Source organism: Magallana gigas, chromosome 7 (assembly GCF_963853765.1).
Source record: "Magallana gigas chromosome 7, xbMagGiga1.1, whole genome shotgun sequence".
NCBI classification, from domain to species: domain Eukaryota; kingdom Metazoa; phylum Mollusca; class Bivalvia; order Ostreida; family Ostreidae; genus Magallana; species Magallana gigas.
The window spans coordinates 7404228-7421746 of NC_088859.1; the positions used below are offsets into that span (position 1 = coordinate 7404228).

Below are 17519 nucleotides of genomic sequence, written 5' to 3' on the forward strand. Positions count from 1 at the left end.
TTATATTGAAAAGATATGCGCTAGAATTGTGATATTTGATTAATTTAAAAGGAAATTAAGCAAAATCAATCATTTTAAAGATAAAATCGTAAATCGAAACACCATTATAGAAGAAAAACATTCGGCACTCGGAATTTGACCCTGGGTCGCTTAGGTACAAGCCTACAACTCTAACTAAAACTCCATTGGGTCTCTCGATTCAGGGTTTGAAGGCCAACACTTCGAGATTGCGTAAATTGATTTGAAACAAATTTCATTTTGTGCATTTACCTATAAGGTGTTTAATTTGAAATATAACAGAAAAATATTTCAAAACAACAAAGTTAAAAAACAGAGGTTTTTGTTTCCTTCCGATTACGACTGAAAGTGATGGCAGTCCAGAACTAGCGCACGTTTTTCTGCGCAATAAATATACAATTTTTTCAATGGGTGGCCCTGTAGCTCTCCGGTTGTCAATATCTTTTTTCCCGGAGAGCTACAGTTCTGCAGCTAGTAAAGAACACGCATTCACACCAACAAAGTATGAATAATGGTTTCTTTCTTTTCTTTTCTTTAAGTTTATCCGGTTATAAAACAAACTAAAATATGAACAAATAATAAATCATTTAATTTGATAATCAGTTTAAGTTAATCTTGTTTTTTACAATTTCAGTTATTTCTAGGTCTAATTCATTATCTGTAAGATACATGTTACAGACGAAAAGACTCTCAACTGCCTTTGTTATATTGGGCGGGATATTGCTGCTTGTTTGTCTAAACATGGTTAAATTCGTTTGTGTATATCTAATTAAAGTCTACTGTCCAACTTGGGAAAACCCCTGAAACTAATTTGAAAAAAATATAATAATAGGGAAAAGGAAACAAAGCAATAACATAAAGGTCTTCTGTTGGAATGGAAGACCTTAATAAAAGAGGAGAAGAAACAAAGCAATAACAGCAATGCCTTCCGTTAAAACGGATGACCTTAATAATAATAGAGGTAAAGAAACAAAGCAATAACAAGAGGTCTTCTCTTGGTGACGAAAGACATTTAAAAACACTAGTTAGCCCCTTTTAGTTTGAACAATAATTTTAAAATCTGAAAATGCAAAATCCAGGTGATAACTTTAGAATTGAAAAAATCCATTCCAAACCTTAGCAGGTTTTTGTTTTGGTGTCTGCTTCATTAAGTAAGATTTTAAGGAATGACAAGAATATACATACGTGAGCATAAAGGCAAATTCTGTTGAAGAATTCCATTCTGTGTACACTGTTTGACTGCCTCTACAATCAAGTTGTATCCCTCTTTACAGCGAAACTCAATAGACTCATTGTAGTTAAATGTCAGTTTGTATGGAACTGTAGCTATTTGAAGAGGGGACGTAACTCTTGGTCGCTGACAAGTTATAGCTGAAAACGAACAATGCAGTATTTTTCAGGTGCATGTACAAGTATTATCATGTCCGCAACATCACTGATTTTGAACTATACACATTTGATAAAATAGACATTTGACCGTTCATGCACATGCGAATACAATGAGGTGAACTTAAATTATGTATGTTGCTTTGATAAAAAAGAAAATCATATATAATAAATTTACCTACTGACTAAATTCTAGAAAAGTGTGTAGTCCATAATTTGTTTATTCACTTTTACTAAAACTCAACTTCTTTAAATGGCATTATAAGTGATCAACATACCAAAAGTTCGTAAATTTTGTTATAACGGAATACATTTTGATTTTCCTCAAAAATATAAAGAAAAGTGCTTGATGGATATTTTTTTTTCAATTAGGGTATGGTCATCAAATATACATACGTGAGCATGTAGGCAAATTCTGTTGAAGAATTTCATTCTGTGTACACTGTTTGACTGCCTCTCCAATCAAGTTGTATCCCTCTTTACAGCGAAACATAATAGACTCCTTGTAGTTAAATGTCAGTTTGTATGGAACTGTAGCTATTTGAAGAGGGGACGTAACTCTTGGTCGCTGACATGTTATACCTGAAAACAAACCATTTTTTTTGTTATCTTTTAATTTCATTTATGCAACATCCTTTATTTAATTTGCCAAATAGACATAAAACTATGCATGGGCATGTGCGTGCCTTGATATGCATTTGCTTAAATATATATGCACCTAAAAATAAAAAAAATGTTTCAATTTTGACATTATATATTAACTGTATGATGTTTCATAGTTCGTTTATTCAATTTTTTCAAATGTACGTCATTCGTTTAAATTAGGGACATTCATCCATAATTTATAATCATTTTGTCTGCAACATCTGCAACATCACTGATTATTGACTAGATATTTATGATCTGCTAGACATTTACCTTTGCACGCGTTTGTGGTTTATGTAATGTGTATTAATATTTTGTATATCTGCCTAAAAGAGGAAGGTTTTTAATCATTTTGACATACTGGTTACTAAACAAGATCTGATAAATTTCAAATTATAATAAATAATACAAAATGTTAACATAAATAAAAACAGTAACAAGAGGCCAATTGGTCTTAAAGGTCACCTGAGTAGCATATAACCAATACACAAACTTGTCGAGGAGTCTCATACATGCATTTTATTATTTAAGTTGCATTCTGGAGTAGAAAAATTAAAAAACTACCTCCCGGCCTGAAATCTTTCAAAAAGAACTGTGAAACCTATAATTTTGGAGAAAAACTTAAAGATATGGTCTACAAAATCATGAATTCAGTTTTCCTTTCAGGTGTGTGGGAGTAAAGAAGATTATTTTTTAACATTATATACATTAACACCTATACATCCATTTTGGCGCTGTCCTAAAGTCAAAACCCCTACTCCAGGGGACATGAAAATTAAAATTTCAGTGGAGGACTTCCTGGTGAACATTATTATAAGTCAGTTTTTATACAGATGTGTGAGAATAGAGAAGAAAATTTTAAAACATTATATGCATTAACACTATATTGACATATTGCCTCCCCCCCTTATGTCCTGACCCCTGACCCAGGGGCAATACATTTCACAATTTAAGTAGAAGAGTTAGTGGACATTATAACCATGTAGTCAGTTTTTCGCCCACATGTGTGGGAGTAGAGCAGATTTCAGACATTTTTACTGTATGGTCATATTGGTCCCACCCTAGAGCCTGAACCCCTGACCCAGGGGTCATGAATTTCACAATTTTAATAGAGGGCCTCATGGACATCATAACCATACATTTAGCTTTTAACAAATATATATGGGAGTAGAGAACAAAATTTCCTAAGAATTAATATATTTTTACTATATGGCCATATTGGCACCACCCTAGAGCCAGAACCTCTGACCCAGGGGTCATGAATTTCACAATTTTGGTAGAGGGCCTCATGGACATTATATCCGGGCATTTAGTTTTTTACAAATATGCATTGAAGTAGAGAAGACGATTTTCTAAGATGTAATACATTTTAACTATATGGCCATACCCTAGAGCCTGAACCCCTGACACAGGGTCATTAATTTCACAATTTAGGTAGAGAGCTTCATGGACATCATAATAATGCATTTAGATTTTAATAAATATATATGGTAGTAGAGAGGAAGAATTCCTAAGATTTAATACATTTTTACTATATGGCCATAATTGCCCCACCCTAGAGCCAGAACCTCTGACCAAGGGGTCATGAATTTCACAATTTTGGTAGAGGGCTTAATGGACATCATAACTATGCAACCAGTTTTTTCCTCACTTGTGTGGGAATAGCATATTCGGCCCCACATGTGGCGCCCCGGAGGTTGTAGAGCTATTAATTTCACATTTTAGATTCCTCTTACCATAGAGATGCCTCACACTAAACATAGGTAATCACAGATTACTAAACTCACAAAGATGAGGCATCATCTTTATGAGACCACCTTTATCATTTTATATGAAAATCATACTTTATGATCTTGGATATTCATGGATACTGTTTTGACACAATATTGTATATCATCTATTAATAAAATTGTATAATATTCACATTTTCATTTCATCCGGTATGATAAGATACAATGTTTATCAATACAATAATATAAAATACAATATTGCATCCTATCACACTTACAATATATATCATATAATACAATAAAATACTGTAATAAACAATGATAAGATATGATATTGTAACATATGATATGAAAATGTATTGTGTTATTAATAATTGTATTTAACTACATAATACAATAATATAATATATTATATAAAATACAATATAGTATAATATGACACAATATCATATCACAAAATACATCATAATATTCTAACATATGATATTATATTGTGTAATATATTATAATATTGAATTGTATGATATTGTAACATTTTTGATACATAATATGATATCGTATCATATGATACAATATAATTTGATACTACATTGTATCATATCAAAATATCAAATGATACAATATCAAGTGATATAGTAAAATATTATATAATATAAAAATATATTATTAATATTGTATCATATGATACAATAATATAAATTACAATATTATATAATACAATTTCATGTGATATTATATAAATAGTGCCTGTTTGGGAGGGTAACAGTTAAAATTGACACCCCGAGGAAACCAATGTTAACCGACGCAAAGCGTAGGTTGACAATGGTTTTCGAGGGGTGTCAATTTCAACTGTTATCCTCCCAAACAGGCACTATTTATTTATTATGCTAAATGTCTTAATTTTAGAGATTTTTTTTTACTGATTTTAAATAGAAATGACGTGAACTCCACGGCGAACCGTACGTGCATAATTTACGCGCATGTAACAATTCGTTGTGTTACCCGTTGCTAAGTGTGTTGCTAACGCTGAGGGTAATTGAACGGATTATCAACTGCGTCTAAACCAATCAGATTTCAGTATTTAACATGAGAGTATAATAAAATCATATATAATATCATTCAATAAAATATTATACAATATCATATGATACGATATTATATCATATAACAATATCATATAATACAATTTCATGTGATATCATACTATATCATAGAAACCAATAATATATTATACAATATCGTAAGATACAATATCATATAATATACAATATCGTATCATATGATACAATACGGTATATTGCAATATCATATGTAACAGAATCATGTGATGATATAATAAAAAATAATACTTTATCATATTATACAATATTGTATTATTATATACATTACTATACATAACAATATCATGATACAATATCATATCATAAAACATACAAAAAAAATTGATACTATATCATATCATATAACTTTTTACAATATATGATATAATATTGTATCATATTAAACAATAGTGTATCATATTATACAATTTTTTATCATAGAAATCATGTTATATCATTTAAGAACAAACACTTCTATCTATCAAGCACGTTTGAGTGAGTTAGATTTTTTAAGCATCATTGATAATGTAGATCAGGCTCTACATCTAAAGCTACCTCGGTGTTTCATTTATAAAATAGTTAAATCAAGTATGCAAGCTATCATCTATAAAACATGTGACCAATTCCAAAAAACTTAACCTCATTCAGCATTTAAAACCTATGGCTCAGATTCAGCATTCAAGCCTGTCAGGTGCATCAGTATCATAAGACGCACCATCCATGCAAGTTTGGTGAAGTTAGGACCAGTTATAACAAAGATATATTTTTAGCATCCTTGTATTGAAGATCAAGCACTGCATCTGAAGCTTCCTCTGCGATTCATTCATATTTATTTATAGTTTAATCAAATAGGCACATTTGAAAAAGTACTATTATCTATTAAATGTGACCTGTTCCAAAACTTAACCTTATCCAGTATCCGAAACCTATGGCTCAGATTCAGCATTCAAGCCTGACAGGTGCATCAGTATCAAAAGACGCACCATCACTGCAAGTTTGGTTAAGTTAGGACAAGTAATAACTAAAATATCATCATCAGAGGACACCTTCAACAAAAACTCTTACCAGCTCTTTAAACCTTAATCTCCTCTAGCATCTGAAACCTATGGCTCAGATTCAGCATCAAAGCCTGTTTGGTGCATCAGTATCATAAGACGCACAATCCGTGCAAGTTCGATGAAGTTTTGACCAGTAGTATCTAAGATATCATCATCAGAGGGCACCTGCAATAAAAACTTTAACCAGCTTTAAAAACCTTAACCTCCTCCATCTTCTGAAACCTATAGCTCAGATTCAACATCAAAGCCTGTCAGGAGCATCAGTATCATAAGACGCACCATCAATGCAAGTTTGGTGAAGTGAAGACCAGTAGTAACTAAGATATAATCATCAGGGGGCCCTGCAACAAAAACTTTAACCAGCTCTAAAAACCTTAACCTCCTCCAGCATCTGAAACCTATGGCTCAGATTCAGCATCCAAGCCTGTCAGGTGCATCAGTATCATAAGACGCACCATCCGTGCAAGTTTGATTAGGTTTTGACCAGTAGCATCTAAGATATCATCATCAGAGGGTACCTGCTCCAAAAACTTAAACCAGCTTTAAAAACCTTAACCTCCTCCAGCTTCTGAAACCTATGGCTCAGATTCAACAGTCAAGCCTTTCAGGGGCATCAGTATCATAAGACACCATCCATGTAAGTTTGGTGAAATTAAGACCTGTAGTAACTAAGATATCATCATCAGAGGGCAGCTGCAATAAAAACTTTAACATGCCTTTAAAACCTGAACCTCCTCCAGCATCTGAAACCTATGGCTCAGATTCAGCAGTCAAGCCTGTCTGGAGCATCAGTTTTATAAGACACACAAACCATGCAAGTTTGGTGAAGTTAGGACCAGTAGGTACTTAGATATAAACATCAGAGGACACCTGCAACAAAAACTTTAACCTGCTTCAAAAACCTCCTCCAGCATCTGCAATTTAGGACCCAGATTCAGAATCCAAGTCTTTCAAGTCCATAAGTAGGTCCAGATGCATCATCCATGCAAGTTTGGTGAAGATAGGACAAGTAATAACTTAGATACAGGACCTGCAACAAAAACTTTAACCAGGACCGGACCCCGACGCCGACGCCGACGCCGGGGGTATAGCATAAGCTCCCCATGACTTCGTCTCGGTGAGCTAAAAATGGTAACAATCAGCCTTGTAGTTTTTAAGAAGAAGTGTAAAATGTAAAATTGTTAACGCACGACGACGGACGAAAACGGATAGCAATAGGTCACCAGAGTTTACTCAGGTGACTAAAAAGCAAATTCGAGCATCCAATAATAGAAAATAATTCATCTACTTAAAACTGTTCACATATCTTTTGTTAGAATCCACAGGGTCGGCCGATCTATTTGTGATTGTGTTAGAAAGTACACATACGGGAATAAGACGTTTTTTTCTTGACTCAATAAAATATTTCTTTCTCATAACATTTGTAAAATTTAAAAAAGGATCATTCAGAAACAGGTCGATGTCAAATCAATATGATTATCAAAAAATTATTCTATTTTTCTTTTGCTTTTATAGGATATTTATCAAATTAAAATTATTCATATATTTTGTATTTACAAATGCTCCCCATTAAAGAGTGTATAAAATAAACTCGTTATAAATAAGAGTTAACGGATAATCCAACAACGGAAAAATACAAATGACATTCGAGCTAATTTTTGTTATTTACAGGAAAGAGTAGACAGAAGCAAATTCAGTTTTGTTGATAAGATATTTAAAGGGAGGTGTTTGACCATCTTGTACATTTGAGGAACAAAATGTAAACATTTCTTATACGCTATATATCAGTTGGTACGAAATTTGTCTGTGTCTATGAGGGTCATTAAAGTAATATTTTCATTGAAAAACAAGTTTATTTCTTACTTAAAACAATGTCTTGGATCCCTACCCCACTTCCAAAAATAATTTAATTTATACACATAGAAGTGATAAAACAAACTTGCAACCGGTGTTGTTTAGCAGTTTTTCCCTCATAGTACTAGCTTCTCCACACAGAAAACCTATTATACAGTAGCCTCTCCCCTGGGGTGAAAAGCTACTATATAGTAGCTTTTCCCCTATAGTATCGTTTCGCTCTCACGTTTTTGGTTCAAATTTTATAAAAAATATTTATGGAAACCCAGTAAGGATTAAAATCAATATTTCAACACTCCTAGGTTACATATATCTGCATTCATCTGTACAGGTTAGGTTTCGTTTTGCCGATTTATAATTTGTTTTAAAGACAATGCTGAAAATTGAACATATGTGTAATTGAGTTATACATAGAATTTAATTTAGGTGATTAATTGAAAAAGTACTTGGTTTTACAAGATATAACATAACTCTCTGTTCTGAATTTGTATGTGAAAATGTTTTGAGATTTATTTAATAAATCTATCAGTCCGTCCGCTTAACCTCTGTTTAAGAGATTTTTTGGAAGAACTGAAGGATCGCTTATGAAGAAACAGTGTGTTCAGACTTTACCCTTTCAGACTTTACCCAATTTTCATTGAGGCCAAGTAATTAATATAATTCAAAAGTATATATAATATTTTTAAAGTTTTCTCATTATGTTATAATTGAGATATTTTTTGATATCGCCCAAGAAATAGTTATATTCCACAGAAAAAAATGATATTGCCCTCCCGAATTTGTTATATCACACTCGCGTGCATCAATTCTGTATATTAATTACGTTGGATTCGAAATTTAGCTAACATAAAGTTTAAACAACGTAAACTAGATCGAAATGTCAGGTCAGTGTCTGCTATTCGGGACGCTGCTATTCAGAGGAAATTACTTTAGTCGTCTTAGTTGAAAAATAATAAGTTTTTATTAAGATATGAAGATGTGTCACATGTTAAATTCATTATTCTTCAAAATATTAAATTAATTCATAAGATGATTAATGATATTATAAATAAATTGATAAATAAATCAATAAATTCTTATTTATAAAAGTAGCAACCGAAAAAACAAAAATAAATAACCAACAAAAGCGCTCTAGATATACGATTTTTTTTACTTGCCAGTTGATTAGAACAACAAGCTTCTATTTAAAAAAATAAGTCCGCTCATCATATAAATGTGTTAATTTTTTTTTTTTTTGATTGTGTTTGAATTTTAGTTACCCTTGTTTCATTGTTTGAAAATATAATGTGGTAAACAACTAAATATATATTGCAAAAATTTGATATACATAGTATGATAAGATTTTTAGGTAAATGAATCGTGTATTTTACTACATTGTATATATGTCATCGTTTTCAAAACTGTATATTTCTAAATCACGTTGCAAAAAAAAATTTTTACAAATTAACACGCAGTGAATGATAATATATTCATAAGTTTAGTTTAGGCTCCATTTCACATTTTCCGAATTGACCAGCAAAGATATCGAGTTTGTTCTGGTTGTGAAGCCATTTCATTTTTATTTAAATTGTCTTCATCATAAAACCTTGCGTTTGGTAAAAAGTGTGCTTAAAAACATGAATATGAATATGCGTAATTTTAAAACAAAATTGTAAATATTAACTTTACACATGCCTTTAATGTATAATAAATTATACTAACCTTATACCCATAATTTAGAACCCCATCAATCGAAGCGAAACATTTTATTTTCTAATTATATCATTGCACCCTGTCTATGGTTTGATATTTAGAAGTAGAAATACAATGTATATAATTATTGATAAGATCTTCAATTCTAACGGTATTAGTTTAAAATTTATAGCCTTTTGGACGAAAGGGGTAATACATTTATATTTCTTATTCCTTCCTTTACAAAATTAAGTCAAGATAGGTCAGTTAGTTTCCTGGGAGGAGCTTTATATATACAAAGAAGTTAATGCATGGCAAAATTAAAGTTCCAAGCCGGCGTATTTTCACTCAAATGTATTTTGACGTGTTCTGTGCAAAAATGTTCATGTCATAACGTCATAAAGTCAAAACTGTATACAAGAATCGATTAGAGAGGAAAAATTCGAGGTATTCCGAATCCGAATAAAAGGCGTTTCAAAAAGTTGTAACAAAAGGTGAAATGGTAATGACACAGAAATGGTATGAAGGCGAGTGCCTTTGTTCATATCAAAGTGAAAAACCATGTATTTTATACTATGTACAGTGTATCAATAAATACCATTTTTATCCTTTATTATGAGAAATTAATATCATTATCAGTTGTTACATGACCGGAATATAAAAAAGGGGGAAATCGACTATATAGGTTTCCGTTGGGGTAATCTGGCTATTAAAAAGAAGAAAACAACCACCATGTAGTCAGCTTTATGTGGGGGAAAACTGCTATATACATGTAGCAATTTTTCGGGGGGGGGGGGTGGATAGGGGGAAAGGCACTATATAACACTGGTATAGAGATGTCTGTCAAATAGATCACTTGAACTTTCAGATCAGGGGAGCTAAAAAGGCATTATTCTGCAACTGTGTGCGGAATTAGCATACAAACCATCAAGTACATATAAAACCTCATATATTTTGTTTTTTGTCTGTTCACAACAGTTTTGGTCAGTTTTTGGGTTAAATAAATGTTTACATTGTGGAACACATGTGTACAAGATATCCAGACATCCCCCTTAAGGATGTTACTTCGTGTAAGTATCAACCGACAACAGAGGCGATCAAAAGTATATTGTCGACAATTGCGGTTTAACAGCTTTTTGCTCATTACGTCACGTGCAGTTATTCAGTGTACACAAATGCAAGTATTGTCATGTGTTTTTCTCTGCATCATATAACATTAAAAAGAATTTGCGGTAAAACGTATAGTTTCATCCTTTAAAAATTCCATCATATAATATGTTTTACGGTGCTACCGTTGTGGCGAGCGCAGCAAGAATTACACATACCTTGCATCATTGTCAACTTACTTTTATTTGGGTATCAACGAACGTTAAAGAATTTTTGAGAGAGTAATGCTCTACAATAAGTATGCCAAATGTACTAATTTTAATGGTTATGATACATACAGCGCACCCCCCTTCCCAGAGAGAGAGAGAGAGAGAGAGAGAGAGAGAGAGAGAGAGAGAGAGAGAGAGAGAGAGAGAGAGAGAGAGAGTCCGGTACCTGTTTGTAGGTGTGTAATTTTCCACTTTTAAATTTAATTGTCTGACTATATACAATATCTACATTATTTTTTTATCTGTTTATTTTTTTCATTTTATTCCTATTTATTTAGTTCAAAATGTCCTATTGTTTATTTCCTCCCTACTCATGCATACACAATTAGCTTAAAAATGGATCGATATGACAGTAAAGTATGGCTCTTGCTAATATATATACATAAAATCTCTATATTAATTTTTTTTTTAAACAAATCATAGGTCAATGAGGCAGGTATCGCAGTTTATACTGAAATAGCTAGTACACGCATTGCAGATGTTTGATCCACCTCTAAATTTATCACGGGAAATATAGCGCGAGTGCACTGTGACGTCATCCATGACTTTGTTCGTCTTTGTTTACGTTTCTCGACTCAATACGGACGTATGGAAGCATGTAACAAATATGAGTCTCGCCAAAGCATATGCGGTACTCAAAACGTGTATTCAAACTTTAAGTCACTGTAAATTACGAGTTAAAAGTCGGTCATTTTTGGCATAGCACCACGGGTGAAAACATTAGAGAGCATTATGGGACGTAGACAAAAAATTTTGTTTGATGAACTGTTGGTTTAGCTCGTTCTTTTTCCCGCGCACACTGGTTCTTAGAGCTCGCATCGCTCGCTGGCGCTGCGCGCCGGCGAGCTGCGCTCGCTTTAATGTTTTGTTATCTAATTTGATCGAGTATAGACTAATCTACACTTTGTGGGATCAACCGAAATGTTTACAGTGAAAAACTCATGCACCGTTTTTATGCTTCCAAATATTTAGGCACCCTGTAATTAAATTACTCTGGATTTTAACTTTTTCTTTCATGTATTCGTAGCCCTATACTTGGGAAATCAAAATACAAGACTATAACAGCTACTGTGTGAAATCTATTGATTTTACACACACAGAGAGAGAGAGAGAGAGAGAGAGAGAGAGAGAGAGAGAGAGAGAGAGAGAGAGAGAGAGAGAGAGAGAGAGAGAGAGTCCGGTACCTGTTTGTAGGTGTGTAATTTTCCCCTTTTAAATTTAATGGTCTGACTATATACAATATCTACATAATTTTTTTAACTGTTTATTTTTTCATTTTATTCCTTTTTATTTAGTTCAAAATGTCCTATTGTTTACTTCCTCCCTACTCATGCATACACAATTAGCTTAAAAATGGATCGATATGACAGTAAAGAATGGCTCTTGCTAATATATATACATAAAATCTCTATATTAAAATTTTTTTTACAACAAATCATATGTCAATGAGGCAGGTATCGCAGTCTATACTGAAATAGCTAGTACACGCATTGCAGATGTTTGATCCACCTCTAAATTTATCGCGGGAAATATAGCGCGAGTGCACTGTGACGTCATCCATGACTTTGTTCGTCTTTGTTTACGTTTCTCGACTCAATACGGAGGTATGGAAGCATGTAAAAAATCTTTTGAGTCTCGCCAAAGCATATGCGCACGGGCGGATTTAGGGGGGGGGGGCCTCCCCCCCTAAAATTTTCAAAGTATGCATGACTGTAGATGATTTGATAAATTTTACATAGAAAAGTTAGCATTTTGTGTTTCACTTTATTTATAATTATGCCTGACTCAATATTACAACTCATTGATACACCAGCTGTGCCATGCTGACTGCAATTCTGCTGCTCTATAAACATCTATATTTGCATTTCCATTGTTCTTTCCCACTGTAAGCCCATACGGAGGAGCTGCAAATATTTCTCTATAATCGCAATTGCTCTGTCTGTATACTATGACGTCATAAAGGTGTAACGTTATATACTTTCCATGACGTTATAGATTAAACAGCTATACGATACATCATGTGTTTTTCTCCAACTCCATTAAAATTGACGTATTTAATATTGAAACATGTTTTTTGATAACATTTTAAAGGAATTACTGTTATGACATATCATTTATTCTGTTAACAAATGTATGTGAATTAAAAAGATACATTACAAAGTCTGAATGTTTACTTTTGATGTAATAGCTTAATGTCAAGGTCTAGGCTAATACAGGGTATTTGCGAGTGGTAAAATGCAAATATAAGTAATAAACAACGATTATTTAGTGAACATGGCGTTATGAATAGCAACTGCTCTGCTGGCATATTTTCCATGATGCGCTAGCGCGCATCATGGAATATGCCAACAGAGCAATTGCTATTCATAACGCCATGTTCACTAAATAACGTTGTTTATTTCTTAAATAAACATCTAATCCTAATGCATGTTGACAGGTTCTGATAACAAACTAATTAAACTGTGTTTAAAACAAGCAGTGTTGGTCATTTTATTATGGTGGCTGCATCAAATTCCCCAGGGCCCTGAACTTGGGGCTTCGACCAAGAATCGACTGGAAATCCTAGCAGTTTTGTTTCAAGTGTAGACTGCGCTGTCATTTCCATATTGCGATGCAAGCAGAAATTTCTGAATAACTGTATATTTTTTTATTTTTTTTCTAGGTAAATAGACTATTTTAATATAAGAATATTGAAGATTTGATGTATCAGATATTTCTAACAGCTAATAGGGGGTCTGATACCGTAACGTCATTAGAATGTTGTAACTTTGATAACCAGGTTAATTTTGGGAGCTCATAAATGCCTAAAATATTTTGTTTTTAATCCAATACATGTATTAGGTATAAGTAACAATATGTGTTAAATTGTTATATACTTTTGTGTAAAGTGTACATAACTGAAAAAATACCACTATTTTGAGCCTGGTTTTACCTTCAAAATACACGAAAACCCAGGAGCTTCCGGGGGCTTCGCCTCCTGTGCCCCCAGACCCCCTGCCTAAATAATTTTATCCACGCCCCCCCTAACTACAAATCCTGTATCCGCCCCTGATGCGGTACTCAAAACGTGTCTTCAAACTTTAAGTCACTGTAAATTACGAGTTAAAAGTAGGTCATTTTTGGCATAGCACCACGGGTGAAAACATTAGAGAGCATTATGGGACGTAGACAAAAATTTTGTTTGATGAACTGTAGGTTTAGCTCGTTCTTTCTCCCGCGCACACTGGTTCTTAGAGCTCGCTTCGCTCGCAGGCGCTGCGCGCCGGCGAGCTGCGCTCGCTATAATGTTTGTTATCTAATTTGATCGAGTATAGACTAATCTACACTTTGTGGGATCAACCGAAATGTTTACAGTGAAAAACTCATGCACCGTTTTTATGCTTCCAAATATTTAGGCACCCTGTAATTAAATTACTCTGGATTTTAACTTTTTCTTTCATGTATTCGTAGCCCCATACTTGGGAAATCAAAATACAAGACTATAACAGCTACTGTGTGAAATCTATGGATTTTACCCAGAGAGAGAGAGAGAGAGAGAGAGAGAGAGAGTTCCTTGCCTTTCATTGCCTATCATTAAAATACCTTTGAAATGGTTTAAAATTTTAAAAAGTGGGCGGTTTCAAGCTTTGTGTCAAATTATCTTGTGAGTATTTTAACGTAGGTTATAAGAATGGACAGTTATTTTACTAGAGTACTAGAGCATGTAGGCAAATTCTGTTGAAAAATTCCGTTCTGTGTACACTGTTTGACTACATCTCCATTCAAGTTGTAACCCTCTTTACAGCGAAACATAATAGAATCCTTGTAGTAAAGTGTCTGTCTGTTTGGGAATGTAGCTATTTGGAGAGGGGATATCACTGTTGGTCGCTGACATGTTATCTCTGAAAACGAAAACTTTAATTTTCTTTAATTTTCTTACCTTTAATTTCATTTATGCAACATCCTATACATAATTGGCCAAATAGACATAAAACTGTGCATAGACATATTGATGTTGTGAGATGCGAACATATGTTGGTCGCAAACATGATATTTCTAAATATGAAAACTTGTTTTATTACACATACACATGTAGCTTCAAATCTGCAACAAAAATATGCATAATATAACATTAAACGTGAATGAGTATGTGTATTCTCTGAACAGCATAAAATTTCGCTAAACTGCATGTCGAGAAACGTATGATGCAAAAAGACCTGCTATTTTAATGTTGAATATTAAGAACTATAATTGTACAAATATTACGATCTAATAAAATTTTAATTTAAAAAATCAGTTATATTAAATGATTTATATCTGCATTACCATCTATTGATGGTAATGTTAATAATTTGTTAATAATGCTTGTACAGATATTTACTAAACTCTGTAAATACGTAAATTCCCCTTTTTTATTCAATGTAGTTAATTTGTCATTATTAAAATACATTTTCAAGTAGAATTAATAAATGATGCAGAATGTTCAGAATAGATGTGATCCAATATTGCTACTTAAAAACAGAGGAACGACCCTTTTTAAGATTTAAATTGAATTACTTATAATCATATTTATAGGTAAAATAAGTAACTACGTCAATTTTAAATACACTTTGTCCATCTTGTATATCGGACATTGACAGAGGTGTAACCGAAGCTTGTATAACACGACTTCTAGTGAGAGAATGATGCGATTAAAACTTTATGATCGTTTAATCGATGTATTCCCTCTCTTTCTTTTGAAATGAAAATAAAATTATTGTGTTTTAAATAATAAAATTAGAAACTTCAGACTTAAAAAGGACCATTTTAGCGTTTATATTTATATGAATACACCTTGCTTCTTCATGCGCCATAAGCACAAATATAAATGTAATCACGTGTTCTGAATATATTTATTTTTGTAAGATTAAATGAAACGTTCAATCTTATATAATCAATTTAATAAGTACTTTTATATATAATGGCTTACATCGACAATAAACATATATTTCATACAAATAAACATAAGTACGAACAGCATGAATATAAATATAAGCATTGAATGCTTATTTTTGGATGTCGTCGGTCCTATAACACAACAAACAGTGCAGACTATCGCGCGGTATTCAATTTGTCTTCACCGCTTGGTGTGTTATAGGACCGACGACATCCAAAAATAAACACTCAATGCTTTAATATTGTTTACCCAATCTGCTATTATTTATATAATAGTGTTGTGTTGTGCATGTACTATGCCTAAATAGTAGTCAGGGTTTGATATCAATTGATTTGATTGTTTATTTAATCAATAAGGTGTTGTACAATAATAAGTCAACAAAGGTTTATGTTCTTTTCAAGATATGAGAGACGTTTGGCCTTACCGAGAAAACTCGAAATGTTTAGCAGACGAAATCTCATTGAATTTTTTACTTGTATATTCTTTATCAAGCGTCATTTAAAAAAGCGTTTTTGTGATTCTCATGTACATGTAGAATTTCTTTGAAAATTGTTCAATCAACTTGTTCAAAAGTTACTTAAGAAACTTAAACTTTAAAATTACCGCCAATAATGAAGTGTGTTTGGAAAAATGAATAATTTTAATTGCTTGATGTCAGTCGTGTATATCTACGTTTTATATATATAAATACCGTTAGATATAATAACGGCGAATATAGCTTAGCGGTAACGTGTTGGGCTTCAAGCTGGAATGATTTTAGCGTCGTGAGTTCGAATCCCGCTGTCGGCGCTTGAAAGATTTTAGTTGAAAATATTTGCCGTGCTCTATTTCGGCATAGTATGCTTACGCTATATAAATCCTTTGATACTATGCGAAAATAGATGAGTATTGAATATATAGTGACAAACTGACAGAAGGCATAATAAGCTTGCATAACACCAGCCTGGGTCAGGAGGTCAAAATAGCGCATGAATAATCCTGTTCAGGCATACGTTTTGTATGTACTCAAACTAAACGACGTATGCTAAACACATGCTCAATTTAGGCATGAATAAAACTAAACTTATCTGTATTTTTTAATACTTGTTTCATTCATTTATTTTCCTACAATTTATAACATTAATCATTTAATTGCAGGGATAAATGATCATGGATTCACGTTGAATAATATTTATGGATTGGCATCGAAACGTAGCGTTCTTGAAAACGACAATTGCAATTTGTCAAAGGAGTCAGAATCAGTTATAATTCATCTCTGGTTCTTATAACAAACCTCGACAAAATCGCAAACGCAATATCACAGATCTTTCCATCGTCTCAAGCCTCGGGTTTTGTGTCCATTCTATTTCCACAAACAGATTGGACCCAAAACCTGTGGCTTGAGACCATGGGATCTTTCGTGTTAGTCCACTGACGATCAAATTTAACTCCTTCTTCACCTCTTTTGGGATTTGATCACGTGACCAACCCGTATTTATATCCCGCTAAACATCCAAAAATGATATCTTTTTTTCTTAAATATAATGACTAAAGTCAATTAACTCATGAGTGCCTTTAAAAAAAGTAAGCTGCCAAATTATTTGAGACTGCTTTAAGAAACTTACGATGACAATATGGTCCTCCCCATCCATCCTGACAAGTAGGACACACAAGATTGTCAGTTCTACAGATGGAATTCCTCTGACATTTTTCAGGACAAAAGTTTCCATGTTTATTTTTTATACTGGCTAAAAATAAATGATAATAATATGTTTCTTTTTTCAGCA

The 17519-nt window shown here is 32.9% G+C and overlaps 1 protein-coding gene across 1 annotated transcript in view; it reads right to left on the reverse strand.

Annotated features, from left to right (window-relative positions):
• The window catches only part of LOC105335833 (E-selectin), a 59310-nt gene that overhangs the window by 14225 nt on the left and 27566 nt on the right, over positions 1 to 17519 (reverse strand). The window contains exons 6-8 of the mRNA XM_066067493.1: positions 17358 to 17480; positions 1801 to 1986; positions 1204 to 1389 (exon numbers count right to left, since the gene is read on the reverse strand). Of these exons, the coding sequence (XP_065923565.1) occupies positions 1204 to 1389; positions 1801 to 1986; positions 17358 to 17480 (495 nt within the window). The remainder of the gene's footprint in view (positions 1 to 1203; positions 1390 to 1800; positions 1987 to 17357; positions 17481 to 17519) is intronic.